The 16,100-nt window shown below is 40.6% G+C and overlaps 1 protein-coding gene across 3 annotated transcripts in view; it reads right to left on the bottom strand.

Moving 5' to 3' along the window:
- The window catches only part of phf2 (PHD finger protein 2), a 49,899-nt gene that overhangs the window by 16,507 nt on the left and 17,292 nt on the right, over positions 1 to 16,100 (bottom strand). For all 3 annotated transcript variants that reach the window (XM_084062225.1, XM_084062227.1, XM_084062226.1), the window contains exons 5-13: positions 15,574 to 15,715; positions 14,432 to 14,618; positions 11,634 to 11,796; positions 10,968 to 11,055; positions 10,053 to 10,159; positions 4,351 to 4,442; positions 3,640 to 3,729; positions 1,742 to 1,993; positions 133 to 288 (exon numbers count right to left, since the gene is read on the bottom strand). In XM_084062225.1, coding sequence (XP_083918351.1) covers positions 133 to 288; positions 1,742 to 1,993; positions 3,640 to 3,729; positions 4,351 to 4,442; positions 10,053 to 10,159; positions 10,968 to 11,055; positions 11,634 to 11,796; positions 14,432 to 14,618; positions 15,574 to 15,715 — 1,277 coding nt within the window. The remainder of the gene's footprint in view (positions 1 to 132; positions 289 to 1,741; positions 1,994 to 3,639; positions 3,730 to 4,350; positions 4,443 to 10,052; positions 10,160 to 10,967; positions 11,056 to 11,633; positions 11,797 to 14,431; positions 14,619 to 15,573; positions 15,716 to 16,100) is intronic.

Raw genomic sequence — 16,100 nt, 5'->3', positions numbered from 1 at the left:
CTAAAGAACACAAAAGGTTAGAACATGGAGATAAGAGGTTTCTGCCTTGACAGCAACGATACGTTCGTGATATACGATCTCTATATTACATGTTTTTATTAGTACAGTATAATGCATGATGCATACGTTCACCTTTGCCTTCTTGGGCTGCTGGTCCATCTTGCTCAGGATGTCCTTGGCGTGGGACTCCAGAGCGGCGAAGCTGGAAGGTTTCGGAGGAGGAGGAGTGACCGGCGTCTCCTTGGCTTTCTTGGCTTTCTTCTTCCCTCCTTCCTTCACCTTGGGGACCTTGCAATTACACTTTACAATTTAGGGCATTTAGCAAATCCAGAGCAGCTTACATTAACCCATTGAGACCTGAAGCCGATTCTACATGTCTCCTAAATCCCAACAGTTTTCTGAAAAACGTATGTTTCTATATCAGTGGTGCTCAATCTTTTTCATGTCAAGGACCCCCAAAATTATATGTATTTGGCCGCGGACCCCCATCAAAATATTTAGTTCCAGGGACCCCCAGAAGCAAAGATTTGAGTTTAAAATGTTCGCTTTAAAAATATATATATATTCAAAGATTTGCACACATTTTCATGAATTTTCAAAAATAGCAGATCTACAAGCTCATAGCGCGGCACTCGGTGCCGCGCTATGAGCTTGTATATCTGCTATTTTTGAATAGCCCAAAGTGTGAAATAATGCTTTTTAGCTCAAATCTAAAAATGACACAGTTCCAGGTCTTAATGGGTTAAGCACATAGAATGCAGAGAGACCGTGTAGTGCCTCCTAAACTATAGGACACCAGATAAACAATGAACCTAGAATCTGTCTTAACAACATGCTATCTAAATAACATTCTGTACTATTTCTAGTAACTAAACCAAGGTATGGACGTAGGAAAGGCACTTATAAGCTTTAAACTCCAGCCTGTGCCTTTTGATCACCTTTAACTGTGTAACAGTTTGCTTATGTTTGACCTGGTATCCTATAGTTTCATATATGTTTAGTTTAGTTTGGTTTATTTGATCATCTTCACCAGTATCAATACGATCATACATCAACATAAGCAAACTGTTCCATAGTTAAAGGTGATCAAAAGGCATAGTCTGAAGCTTAAAGCTCATAAGTGCCTATCCTACGTACATACCTTAGTTTAGTTACTAGACATAGTACAGATTGTTATTTAGACAGCATGCTGTTTAGACCAGGGGTCTTCAAAAGGGGGTCCGGGACCCCTAGGGGGTCCTCAGAGTTACTACAGGGGGTCCGGCAAATCTTTGTGTGATATGATTTTTTCCTTTTACATTAACCACTTCAACCCTAGCATCCCTTTTCTGAGGAGAACTTTAGCCAAAAATAGCAGATCTACAAGCTCACAACGCCTCGCGCTGCGAGGCGTTGTGAGCTTGTAGATCGGCTATTTTTGGCAAAGAGTTATAGGTAGGTGTATAGGGAAAAAAGAGCAGCAAAGGTTTATCTGAAACACAATTTTATACAATACAGAGGGGGTCCCTGCTTCATCTCTCTCTCAGCTAGGGGGTCCTTGGCCTGAAAACGTTGAAGACCCCTGGTTTAGACAGATGCTAGGTTCATTGTTTATGATTTTATTGATACTGATGAAGAGGATCAAATAAACTAAACTAAACATATTAAACAATATGATACCAGGTAAACAATAAACCTAGCATCTGTCTAAAAAAACATGCTATCTAAATAACATTCTGTATATTTGAAACCATATGGATACCTTGGCTGGTTTGGGGGCTTTGGGCATCTTGGGGGGTTTGGGGGTCTTGCTGGAGCCCTTCTTCCTGGACTCCTTCTCCCTGCAGGGCGAGGGGACGCGGGCCGGGGACGCGGGCTCCTCCGGCTCGGAGTGCGAGGACGGAGCCTCTTCCACCGGGGGCTTGGGGGGCGGCTTGGCGCTGGGGGGCGGCTTCGCCGGCTTGGCGCTGGGGGGCTTGGGGGGCGGCTCGCTCTTAATGGCTTTCGTGGCGTTCTGCGAATGGAAACGATGGCGTTGATGGTTAAAAGGGAAACCTCGTCATTTTCGCCATTACGTCTGTAGGTTTAACTCATTCACTGCCATGGACGATTTTGACGACTTTATTTTCCGAAGGCCCAGACTGCCAAGGACGACTGTTAGTGGGGTTTTTTCTCCACTAGATCATAGTGAAGATCAAGTGATCCCAAGATGTACTGCTCCATTCACTTCCTAGTTAATGTCTTTGGGAAATCGCCTGTATCTCGCCTCCCGTGTTTTACTATGTATTTTTGACAAGACATGCTATTTTCAACGGCCTAATGGGCCTATAACAAGCGAACGGGGGGTCGCAATGCCTTTTTTTTGGGTTGTTTTCGAGGAAGCACAGTGAAACCCCCGTGAATAGCGACTATCAGGGGATCTATCACAGTGGAGATAAATATTCTGTGACTACTTGAAAAGGTAAGAAAATCGTGGATGATTTATTAATGTATTTATTCTAGCAGTGAATGAGTAATGTACCATTAGCATAGCATAGCGCTGAGCAGCAGTCTTCTGTGTGTCTCTAAAATGCTGCTGAAGTTGTGATGAAAACATTACCTCCACTACGAATAAAACTACAACTGATATTCAAGTTGGACAGAAACTCTCCTGGTCCGTACAGTTCCAGCTGGCAGGTTCAACGCACTGGGAGGCAAATTGGAGCCGGAAGTTTTGATGGAATGCATTGAAGTCAATGAGATCCGGGTGGACAAGCTTAAGAATAAACACTATGGTTTAATGATTGCCACCTGCATTCAATAATTGTTTCAGGAAAATAGAAGAAGACATATAACACTGTTTTAAATTATTATTAGTGATATAACAATAAAGTTCATTCTGAGTCTGATACTGAATGTCCGGCGCCAGTTAGCCTCCCAGAACATCTATCTGTCATATCCTTCTTTACATAATCCTTGGTTTTTAGCCACTACCCTGGGTGGGTGTAACATTGTCCATGTTCCCTGTGTTTACAGTTAATTAGTGATGATGTCTTCATAAAATATAGCCTCTGTCGGGTGGAAACCTCATATGTCCAAAACTAGCAAAAGATCGACAAGCTCAAAACGCATAATGGGAATTGCAGGAACACAAAGAACAGCCAAAACAGACAAAGAAAGGGGAATTGTTTCTTATATAGTTGTTTCTGTAGACTATGATAACCGTCGACAATGTACTGAAGTGAACATCGACAGGGTCAGCGGTTCTCCTTTAACCCATTAAGACCTGAGGCCGCTTCTAAACATTTTCTAAATCCTAACAGTTTTTTTGAAAAAAAATATTTAAAAAATATTTTCACGATTTTTCAAAAATAGCAGATCTACAAGCTCGTAGCGCGGCACTCGGTGCCGCGCTATGAGCTTGTATATCTGCTATTTTTGAATAGCCAAAGACATCTAAAGTGACACAGATGCGTTCCAGGTATCAATGGGTTAAGAAAGAAACAAAGTTCTCTTTCAAAAAAGGTCTTCAAATAAACACTCAGCCTGCTGCAACAATTATAAAGTGACTGTCTTAAGTCATTTCTCTAGGGCACTCTGAACTTTACGTGTCTTCACAATGGAATATTCAGATGCCAAAAGAACGGAGCAAGAGAGAGAGAGAGAGAGAGAGAGAGAGACCTCTGACATGCGGATCTCCCGGGCCAGGTCTTTAATGAGCTGGGTGGGCTTCATGTTCTCTGGAAGCTCATCTTCATGTTCTAGAAGAGCCTGTAGGGATGGACGACAACAATGGTCATTGTTTGCTTTAACGACATTAACTCTGAGAATTGGCACTTGGACACTCTGAAGAGTTACAAATGGATAACTTAATATTTTCTTGTTAAAATGAGTGTTAAATAGCCCTACATTGTGATAGTAATCATTTCTACAGAGTGTTTGTTCAGTAACAGGGGTCTCCCCGTCTTTGTAGGTCTTTGTAGGAACTCATACAGGATACAGGAGAAACAAGTCAAATTGGAAGTGACGACACAAAACGTTTTGCAGACAAAATTGGAACCGGAACACAAACTGATAAATGATCTTTGTGGGGTTCTCTTTCCTGATTGGATGAAATATGTAACCCAGCTGAAAAAATGTATTGTGTGTTTACTAAAGAGCTGGAGAGACGGGGAGAGCCCTGTTACTGAACACAAACTAATGATTACTATCAGAATATAGAGCTTTAACCTTTTTAACAATAAACGTTATATCACTTAAACACTGAGGATTTGTGTGTGTGTGTGTGTGTGTGTGTGTGTGTGTGTGTGTGTGTGTGTGTGTGTGTGTGTGTGTGTGTGTGCGTGTGTGCGTGTGTGTGTGTGTGTGCGTGTGTGCGTGAAGTATATTCACCTGTTTTTTTGTCCATGCCCTGAATGCTCCATTGATGATTTTGGCACCGTGTACCAAGTAGGGAGCCGGTTGTTTATTAGCCTTGTGTAAACCTGCAACAAAAGCACAAATATTTTAGTCCAACAATATCTTAATCATATGAGCACAGATCAAAAATCCTGAGGGTTGGTTCAACTCTAAGGGGGTTTCAGAGTTAAACGAACACTCAGAGTTTGCTGTGAAGCAATTTTGTAGAAGTGGAGAGCACCGAGTTGAAAAACCAAAATAATTTAAAATAAAGAAATGACACAGAGTATGTGTATTATCTCTCCCAGAGCGGCGTTCAAGTTTCTAATAAAGCTAAACTGTAAAAGCTTGCATTGTGATATTATCAAGACGGTCTGGAGCGTGGCCACTTTGGCCCCAGGACGGCCTGGTAGTTAGCAGTGGTGGAAAGTACATGTACTCAAGTACTGTACTTAAATACAATTTTCAGGTATTTGTACTTTACTTGCGTATTTGCAATACTTTTACTTCTACTCCACTACATCTCAGAAGGAAATATTGTACTTTTACTCCACTACAAGTGTTTGAAAACTTTAGTTACTAGTTACTTTGCAGATCTATTAATTATTATGTTATAAAACATACTTTAACCACTTTAGGCCTATTTTATACATAGACATTTAAAAATAGCAGATCTACAAGCTCACAACACGTCGCATCGCGACGTGTTGTGAGCGTACTTTTAACTTTTGGTACTTTTAACTTTTGGTACCTTAACCCATTAAGACCTGGAACTGTGTCATTTTTAGATTTGAGCTAAAAAGCATTATTTTACACTTTGGGCTATTCAAAAATAGCAGATATACAAGCTCGAAGCGCGGCACAGAGTGCCGCGTTACAAGCTTGTAGATCTGCTATTTTTGAAAAATCGTGAAAATGTGTGCAAATCTTTGAATACATATATTTTTAAATCGAACATTTTAAACTCAAATCTTTGCTCCTGGGGGTCCCTGGAACAACATATTTTGATGGGGTCCGCGGCCAAATACATATAATTTTGGGGGTCCTTGACATGAAAAAGATTGAGCACCACTGATATAGAAACATACGTTTTTGAGAATACTGTTGAGATTTAGGAGACATGTAGAATCGGCTTCAGGTCTCAATGGTTAAGTATATTTTGATGCCAATACTTTTATACTTTTACACAAGTAACATTTTGAACACAGGCCTTTTTTACTTGTGACAGAGTATTGTTATATCGTGGTATCGTTACTTTTACTTAAGTAAAATATCTGAGTAATTTTTCCCACCACTGGTAGTTATAGGGCCCCCCGAAGCGGCCGAACATGTCCGTCAACAACCGCCAAGTTTCTATCCAACGTTCAGCATGTCCTTGAGTGAGACACTCAGCGCCCTCTCCCTGCGAGCCACTCTCTGGCTCCCATTCGTCAAACGTCAAAACCAAACGACTTCACGGACAATCAGTAATAGTGGTGATTTGCTCGAGGATATAATTACGCTTTCTGTTTCGAGACGCAGAGCAGCCGAAACAGAACTTATTTGGACGAGAAACAAGCGAGCGCCGTCCAAAAAAAAACTCCCCTGGCCTCCGGTTTGGTTGTGGATGGAGGGCCTCCAAGGCTGTGTCTCTGGACAATAAGAACAGAGATTCATCTTTTTACCTCCTTTTTGTTTCCGACTTTGAGATCAAACTCTACCCTCAGAACCCACACGGCAAAAAGTTGTTGAGGATCTCGCTGTTCTCGAAATAAGCGGTTCAGACCATAGAATTCAGTTATGGGAATGAAGTTTTAACCCATTAAGACCGGGGAAGCATCTGTGTCATTTTTTTATTTCTTTGGCTATTCAAAAATAGCAAATATATCAAATACATCATGAAAATGTGTTGCAAATCTTTGAATATGTTTTTTTTTTTTTTTAAAGCAAACATTTTTAACTCAAATCTTTGCTTCTGGGGATTCTACAAATGTTTTCTAAATCTTAACAGTTTTTTTTTTTTTTTAAGTATGTCGCTATAATCAGTGGTTCTCAAACCTTTTCATGTCAAGGACCACCCAAAATGATATGTATTTGGCCGCGGACCCCCATCTCAAAATATGTTATTCCAGGGACCCCCCAGAAGCAAAGATTTGAGTTACAAATGTTCGCTTTAAAAATATATATACAATCAAAGATTTGCAAAAAAAAAAAAAGATTTTTCAAAAATAGCAGATCTACAAGCTCATAGCGCGGCACTCGGTGCCGCGCTATGAGCTTGTAGATCTGCTATTTTTGAATAGCCCAAAGAAATTTTAAAAAAATGACACACAGATGCGTTCCTGGTCTGAATGAGTTAAGCGGTTCAGACCATAAAAACCCAGTTATGGGAATGCACTTTTAATGTGGCTTTCCGCCTTTAATGGTGTTTTGATGATAGAAAACAATCAGCAGCTTATCTGATTAGTCTTGTCAGCTCATGAAAGGTATTCTTCAAACCAGAGGCCGTTCAGGGGGGGTGCGCTGCGTTGGACCAAATGCCTCCGTGGAATCAGCACTGATTACAGCGCACTGTGATCACAGGCACTACATGGATACTAATGGATTACCTCCAGGCACCGTGCTGGAAGACGCGCTCACATTGTTTACTCGAGTAAAAGTAGCAATATCGCAATAAAATACTCGAAATTTTACCGGGGTAAAAGTAAAAAATGTATTGGTGTCAAACTATGCTTGATACGCGTTGTGAGCTTGCAGATCAGCTATTTTTGACTAGCCGAAGTATGAAATAGTGCTAGAGTGGTAAATGTACAGTGTGTTTTGTATTAACAAATCAGAATCTGCACAATAACTTGTAACTAAAGCTGTCCAGTAATTGTAGTGGAGTAAAAAGTACACATGTTTTCCTCTGAGATGTCGTGGAGTGGAAGTACAAAGTATCGAAAAAATAAAATACGCTTTGTGTACTCAAATAAATTAAAGGTACCTCAAAATTGTACAGTACAAGTGCAGTGCTTAAGTAAATGTACTTAATTACTGATTACAGGTAAAAGGTAACAGGAAGTAATGAATCCTGCATCCAGGCATCGACAGGGACACTCAAGGTCCATGTCCCAAGGTCACTCGGCTAAGATCAAAGGAAATACCAACTATAGCAACCTGCGGTCAGAGGCAGTTGTGGACTTGTAGATCGCCTATTTTTTCCGGTGTGTGACATTGGCGCACAACTGAATATGAAATTGGGAAAACTCTAACTCCAAGTCTTTTCCAAATTGTAAACTCTCCAAATCATTTTTAACCCAAAAAACGTTTCTCTTAGGAGGACCAGGTCCTCACAATGTCTACAGTATTTCTGCTATTTGGCCCTCACAACTCACACTCACACACACACACACACACACACACACACACACACACACACACACACACACACACACACACACGTTTTCGTGGAAACATAAACAGTTGCCCAAAGCCATGTGAGGGGAGTTTTTAAACACAGGCTCGTAATGGAGCAAGTGATTCTTGCTCAGCCAAGCCTTTTGATGCTAATTATCTGTGAACTCCTCCGTTTAATGACTGAAATAATATCTGTGCACCCAAGCCTCCTCATCTGCACCACAGACACGCGACACAACACACCATGATGATCAGAGAGAGAGAGGGAGAGAGAGAGAGAGAGAGAGAGGGAGAGGGAGAGGGAGAGGGAGAGGGAGAGGGAGAGAGAGAGAGAGAGAGAGAGAGAGAGAGAGAGAGAGAGAGAGAGAGAGAGAGAGAGAGAGAGAGAGAGAGGGAGAGGGAGAGGGAGAGGGAGAGAGAGAGAGAGAGAGGGGGGGGAGAGAGAGAGAGAGAGAGAGAGAGAGAGAGAGAGAGAGAGAGAGGAGAGGAGGGAGAGGAGAGAGAGAGAGAGAGAGAGAGAGAGAGAGAGAGAGAGAGGGAGAGGGAGAGGGAGAGGGAGAGAGAGAGAGAGAGAGAGAGAGAGAGAGAGCGCGTTTGTATTTCCTGCTGTTTGCATGATTTGTTTGGAGTAAACAGAGAGCTAAGTAAAGATAAGAGGTTCCATATAAAAACACATTAAAAGAATAAAACTAAACAGTGACAAAAGTCAAGTGTAGAGCAAGTCCAGTTGTGAAAACCACACATTATTATTGCAATATTTAAAAAAAGTATACAAAATGTTATGAAGTACTTTGTGTGCACACGTTTCCCAATGCGAATTTTATACCGTTTCTAAGTTAAATGTAACCACTGTCGACCTGGCGTCCCTATTTTATTGTTATTTCTTTCTAAAAATAGCACAAATTGATCTGCTAATTTCACTATGAATACAATAATAATAATAATTAGACCTATTTCATCCCACGGGGGAAATTCATTTTTCAGCCGAGTGCGTCTTAAAGGACGACTTCACTCACCCATGTTCAACCTGTCTTCATATAATTGGTCGTCCTCACTAATGCTCATTATAATAATAATGGTACCATTTGTGTCTACGGTAGGAGGTTTGGTCATTTCAAACAAGACTTTTTAAATAAATGTTTTGTTAATGCTAAACCAATGGCTTCTATTATATAGCATGCCAACTTTACAGGAATAGAAAGCCTGCCGTTTCTATTAGCTTGGATTCCCCATCGATGACGTCACTGGTAGGCAGGTTTATGAACTGTCCACAGCCCTCCTCAGAGACACAGACCAAGTAGACAGAAAATGGTTCCGCATAGTAATGAGCTTTAATGAGGACGAATTATATGAAGATAGGATGAAAATGGCTGAAGTGAATCCTGGTCTCTATACTGCCTCCCCCTGGTCAGCCGGGGCGCCTGATGGAGGGGAAAGGAACTGGTTGCAAAAACGTGTTCCTTCCACACGCTACATGCTACCGGGGAACCCCCCCCCCCCCTGTCAGGTGATAAGAAGCGGCTTGCTAGCTCCTCATGCATTGAAGGAAGCATGAGCTCAGTTCTGGGCTCTCCCTAGGCTGGCAGAGGGAGAGTAGCGCCCAGGATTACATAGGCAATTGGCGCTGGGTGGGGGGAAAAAAAAGGGTTACAAAATCGTGGGATGACAAAACTAGTGAGTGCGGGGTGGGGTGGGGCAGTTGGGGTTAAGTGTCTTGCTCAGGGACATCCTCAACACATCGCCGGGGGGCTGGGAATCAAACCTGGGACCGTGGAACTGGAACTGCTTGTCAGGGTGGGGGGTGGGGGGGTCCCCAGATCAAAACATATTATTTTGGGGGGTCGCGGCCTTAAAAGGTTGGTGTAAAGCAGTGGTTCTCAAACTTTTTCATGTCAAGGACCCCCAAGTTGACACTTATTAGCCCGCGGACCCCCATTTGAAAAGATAAGCCAGGGACCCCCATAAGAGAAGATTTTTACGGCTCTAGCAGTGATTCTCAACCATTTTTATTTCAAGGACCCCCAGTTTGACATGCATTAGGCTACGGACCCCCATTTAATTGCATTTACATCTCTGGGACCCCAATTCATATTGTAAAATCAATGTTAATTTAACTCTGAGAGTTACAGACCCATAAGGGTCCATTTGGTTCCGGTCCATCATTTAGCTGGGGACCCCCTGGAACCCCCTCAAGTACCCCTGGGGGTCCCCGGACCCCACTTTGAGAACCAATGGTGTAAAGGATGTGAGAACTCAATAGACGTCACGTGATGGTGTGTGGGGTCTTTGATTGGTGATGAAAAATGAGAGAGTTTCACCTTTGAAGCGCTCCAGGAAGTGTCGTCCCACATACCAGCACGCCGTCTCGTAGTTGGGGAAAGGAGTGAGCGACCTGACCTTCAGCCTCTTCTCCACCTCGTACGCCCTGTGAGAGAACGGCACACACACACACACACAAACCCCAGAGACGTTCCAATGATGCATCGCAAACCACGGATTATCACGTCTAAACTCTGGCTGTTTACAGACACCACTTCCAAAGATCGCCGAGAATTCATAAACAGTCTGAGTGGAATTCACAGATGGTTGAGACGCCGTTAAGACCGGGAAACGCATCTGTGTGTCATTTTTTAGATTTCTTTGGGCTATTCAAAAATAGCAGATCTACAAGTTCATAGCGCGGCACAGAGTGCCGCGCTATGAGCTTGTAGATCTGCTATTTTTGAAAAATCGTGGATTATTTTGCAAATCTTTGAATATATATATTTTTAAGCAAGCATTTGTAACTCAAATATTTGCTTCTGGGGGATCCCTGGGACAAATTATTTTACAAATGTTCAAAGAAAATATTCTAAAAACGACTTTTCAAAAATAGCAGATCTACAAGCTCATAGTACGGCTTGTAGATCTGCTATTTTTGAAAAATCGCTTTTTGTTTTTTTAATAGCCAAAGAAATCTTAAAATGACACAGATGCGTTACCTGTCTTAATGGGTTAAATAATAACTCCTGAACAAGGAACCAAAGTAAAACACGCCATGTCATCAGGGCTAAAATACACAAGTCCTTCTACATACAGTACGTACGTCATCAAAATTAATTATGAAATCAAACTTTAGAATCTTCACTGGAATTGGCTAAATGCAACTGCAGTGTGTGTGTGTGTGTGTGTGTGTGTGTGTGTGTGTGTGTGTGTGTGTGTGTGTGTGCGTGTATGATAGAGAATGTCCGCACCTCATTTGCATTTCCACGCTCAGGTTGTGGACAAAATGTCCAGAGAATGCCAGACAGTCTACTGGGGTCAGTATTGCATTGATCCAACCTTAAAAAAAAAAAGACAAATCAAATGTAGAAGTGAGTCACACACACACACACATGTATACATACTGCTAGAGATTGTACAGATACACAGTATTGAACCTCAGTGTAAAATCCATAATCTATTTGTAACGCGGGCAATACTCAAAGCTGCACTCTGGAACTTATTTTGAAGACTAAAATGTTATTTTAACCAATCTGTGAGGTAGAGTAATGTTAATACAATAGAGTAGTGAGGGATATATGTCTGTAGACACAATTCTCCGAAGAGAACCTTCACAAATTAACAGCCGTTTTATGATTTTATGATTTTGCAATCACCAGGTGTAATTTTTTGCGGTTGAACAAAACATGACAATTCCTTAATCCCATGTTAACCACATACCATCATTTTTTTGTAGTTACAATGTTTCAAAGATATTGACAAATTGCCAAATCTTTCACAATTATTTTTGAAAATAGCAGATTTGAGGAATTGAGGAGCCTATCGTCCGATCAGGCGGATCTGGTGGATAATATTACTATTATTGTTATTAACATGTCATGATAGTGTCATGATGGTGTTATTCATGCTGCACTGACCTGATGGAATGAATAGCGTCTGGCCTTGTTTCAGAGTGCATTTGTAACACTTGTCCACCTGGTCAGCAAAGAACATCTCCGTGTGATTGGACGAGGACCTCCATCGCTCATACAGGGACAGGTTGGCAGAGGTGGGCTTGATCAGGAAGAAGATTTTCTCTCCCTGCAGTGACACACACACACGCACACGCACACGCACACACACACTCTCAGCATGACTGACAGCTATCACTTTGATTGATTTGGTTATTCGTACAGGCTTTCTAAGCTACAATCAGGGTTGCCAGATCTGCTCAGTATAATTTCCCCGCAAGATTTTATTTGAAAATAGACGCTCTACAAGTTATCGCGACGCGTTGTGAGCTTGTAGATCTGCTATTTTCAAATAGCTGATGTACATGTTAAAGTACTCATGTGGCCCATAGTCGCTTCTTTTGGGCTGGTTTTCCTAGGCCCGATTGCTTGTTTCTCTCACAGAATCTGGCAACACTGGCTACAATTTTCAATTTAGAGCTTAATCCAGAGTGATTTACAGTAAGCAAGGTAAACACGTACATAAAATGCGTAGACAGTGTAGTGCCTCAGTAATAGGATCATAGGTAAACCAAGAACCTAGCATCAGACTACACAGTATAATATTAAAATAATAATAATCTGTACATTGAAACTATACAAACGATAGGATGCCAGGTCAGCAAATGGACTGGCATCTTCTAAATAATATGCTAACTAAATTACATTTAAACACTGCATGGTCGTCAAGCTACCTAATAGGTGCATAATCTGGACATAACAATTAAAGGACCAGATCTGTAGTGTGCACAAACACACACACACACACACACACATTCCAAAACATTTAGCAACCATTTCATGTCACTGACCCCCAAAATGCATTAGACCATGCGTCCTGTTCTATAGACCCTGGTGTGAAAATATGTCTTTGTTTAAATTAAACTGTCTGAATGACATCATTGTACATGAGAAATAGGTAACATTGAAACATACTTTTAGATAGTAAGGGACAGTTTATGCTTTGAGCGGAAAAAAAACTTGTATTGTTGGGAAGATGCACAAGACTACATCCACTTCCTTGTTCTCACAAAGCGTGACGCCTTGTGAGCCTGTCTATTGGCTATTCTCTGCGAAAGCCTTCCCCACAATAAGGACGCTGGGGTTTAAGTGGTTAACTCGATTGAACAGAATTATAAGTGACATTAAACCATGCTACATTAGGGCTGTGGGTCTCTGGACCCCAAAGCCTTAAATCTAGCATTAAGACATGTTCTCGTAAGATCATGTAACGATTCAAATTATTATACCTATTATGTCTATAAATTACAGACAGTAATTCAAAGAAAAGCATTTTGAAGCACTTTAGTCAAACTTCAAAGCGCATTCCTGGCCTTCAAAAACAACTTGTTCCAATTTAAACACATTGAATTGAATTGAAAACAAACCCTGTTTACACAGTAAAATCCTCGGTGATAATTTAACTCCAAACACTCTCTGAGTTCAGCTCAGTCGTGGAAAATAACTACGTACATTTACTCAAGTACTGTACTTAAGTACAGATTTGAGGTACTTTTTTATATATATATATATATATATATATATATATATATATTTATACTTATACTTATACTCTACTACATCTCAGAGTCAAATATTGTACGTTTTACTCCACTTGACAGCTTTAGATATTTCTTAAATTTTCATATTTAGATTATTAATACAGAACATAAATTAAGTGATAAATGATGTATTATTATAGGTTAATCCCTGCAGCACATTAAGTCATTAAAATCAGCCCCACCTTGACCAGCTGTAACATTAAAGTGATGTACACATTAATGCATTACTAATGTGAAATGGACCATTCTGCATAATGAACACTTTTACCTTCGGTACTATAAGGCTTATTTTAATCCAGTAGTCCCATTTTGAATATAGTAAGTGTTCTTATAACAGAGTATTTCTACATGTTGTATTTCAATTATTCTTTTATGGGCTCTTTTTTTGGGGAACTGGAACACTAAAATTTAAGCTGATAAATGGGTACTCTTTCCTGAAATGACATACTTACTTACTATCACAATAATAATAATACATCAGCCTTATATAGCGTTTTTTTTAGTACCCAAAGGAAACAACAAAAAATAAACAACTTTATTGGGAGCGAAAAAGTTAAAAGGCTATAAACATTAAGCTAAGACTAGGAGGCAGAAAGAGTTAGGCGGGGAAAGCAAGTCTGAAAAGGTGGGTTTTGAGGGCAGCTTTGGATATGGCAAGGGTGGGGGAGGCTTTGATGTGAGGTGGGAGTGGGTCCCAAAGGGAGGGGGCTGCAACTGAAAAAGACCCTGTCACCCCAGGTGTGTTTTTTTGGGGGGGAAGTCCAGGAGGTTGAGCTTATGAGCACAATAGACCTTTAACTTTTTAATAATAAAAAAAAACCTTTGGTTTTAACCAAAGCTTATCACTTACAGCACCTTTAAGCTGTCTCAGTTTGCTGGGGAACCCCCCTTAACCCATTGATACCTGGAACGCTTCTGTGCCACTTTAGATGCCTTTGGCTATTAAAAAATAGCAGATATACAAGCTCATAGCGCGGCACCGAGTGCCGCGCTATGAGCTTGTATATCTGCTATTTTTGAAAAATCTTGAAAACATTTTTTTTAGATTTTTTTCCAAAAAATGTTATGATTTCGATTTTTTTAAAGAATCGCCTCAGGTCTTAAAGGGTTAAGACCCCGTCTGTCCCCCCCGCCCAGACCCCACTTTGAGAAGACATACAGTACCTTGAGGACGTGGTACCACACGGAGGCGCCACCGTTCTCGATGTGGAAGTCGGTGTAGCTGTCCTTCACACAGATCAGACAGTACTTGGTGACTTTGGGCTTCCCCAGCAGCGCGTCGTCCGGCCAGTAGTTCTGGACCCACGACAACCTGCGTACGATCTGAGGGCTCTCCACGATGCTGTCCATCCTGTGGAAATGTCACACAAATGATTGCGATTAAAGATTTGATAGTGTTTTTTGACGATGAACTCTGGGAACTGTATGAATACAAATGATTACATTTCTGTTTGGCTTTTAGGCTTTGAGGTTGCGCAGGGCAGATATGACAGATTAAATATACAAATAAATTAATGATAGGATATATAATAACTTTATAATTGCCAAAAATGATTTATAGTGGAAATAGCAGATCTACAAGCTCACAACGCGTCGCGATGCGACGCGTTGTGAGCTTGTAGATCTGCTATTTCCAAAAAAAGAAATTAAATGTTTGAAAATATAGGGACATTTTTCAACATGGAAACTATTATAATTGTGATTATCTCAAATAATTGTGATTAGGCGATTATGTAATAATTGTGACGCACACATGCACACTGTGAAATCCTGAGAGTACGCAAATATGATTTGTACTCTCTGAGGGTTTACAATAGATCATTTGACACTGAGGATTTTACTGTGTAGGTAATGTTCTGGACTCTACTGTAGTATAATAATGTACAATATCGATGCTGTCGGGTGGAAACCTTGTATGTCCAAAACTGTTACTTTTCAGGAAATGGGGAAAAAATAACCTGTGTTCCAGTAGATCAAAATGTAGTTATTATTAAATAATGACTACATTTTGATCTACTGGAACACGGGTTCCTTTCTTAGTCATAAGCTTTTGTTAATACTTTTCATTGATTGAGTATTCATTGTAACATTGTATTGTACTAATGTACTATGTGTCTAAGTAAGGCATTAACAACAAAAAAAAACATTAAAAGTTTAAATATGGAGATACGAGGTTACTTCACGACAGTGATGACATACTGTATTTATTTATTTGCTTAAGTATTTATGTATGTATATTTATGTATGCATGTATTAATTGTCTTAATTGTCTTAATTTATTAATTATTAATTTATAATCGATGTACCTCGTGTCTGAGAACTCCAGGTTGATGACGTTGAGGACCTTCTTCCTGTTGGTGCTGTAGTAATAGTCCACAAACTCCTTCAGCTTCATCTTGCCGTCACTCTGCTTGGTGACGTCCACCACATCCACGCCCACATCAGGACCTGGGGGACGAGAAAACACCTTTAGCAACACAGACCTTAATCAACAGAACCACCGCACCACCAACTCCATGGGATACCACACTGTTTCAAACACAGTGGTGGACAGAGCACTTAACCCCCAGTGGTCAAAGTATATCGTTGAAACCTCTTATCTCTATATTTTATTTTTTTGTGTTTTTTCGTAAATTAACGCCCTACTTGATCATACTACAGCGTCACAAAAAAAGCAGCAAAAGTAGCAGATCTACAAGCGCGAAACACGACGCGTTTCGAGCTTGTAGATCTGCTACTTTTGCTATTTTTGAATTAGAATTTTGAAAAGTAACAGTTTTGGACATGAGGTTACTTTCCACCCTCCTGGTTAAATATGACTCAACTACAAGTG

Source organism: Gymnoscopelus microlampas (genome assembly GCF_963454915.1).
Source record: "Gymnoscopelus microlampas genome assembly, chromosome: 7".
NCBI lineage: Eukaryota > Metazoa > Chordata > Actinopteri > Myctophiformes > Myctophidae > Gymnoscopelus > Gymnoscopelus microlampas.
This window is presented reverse-complemented; position numbering and strand designations above follow the sequence as displayed.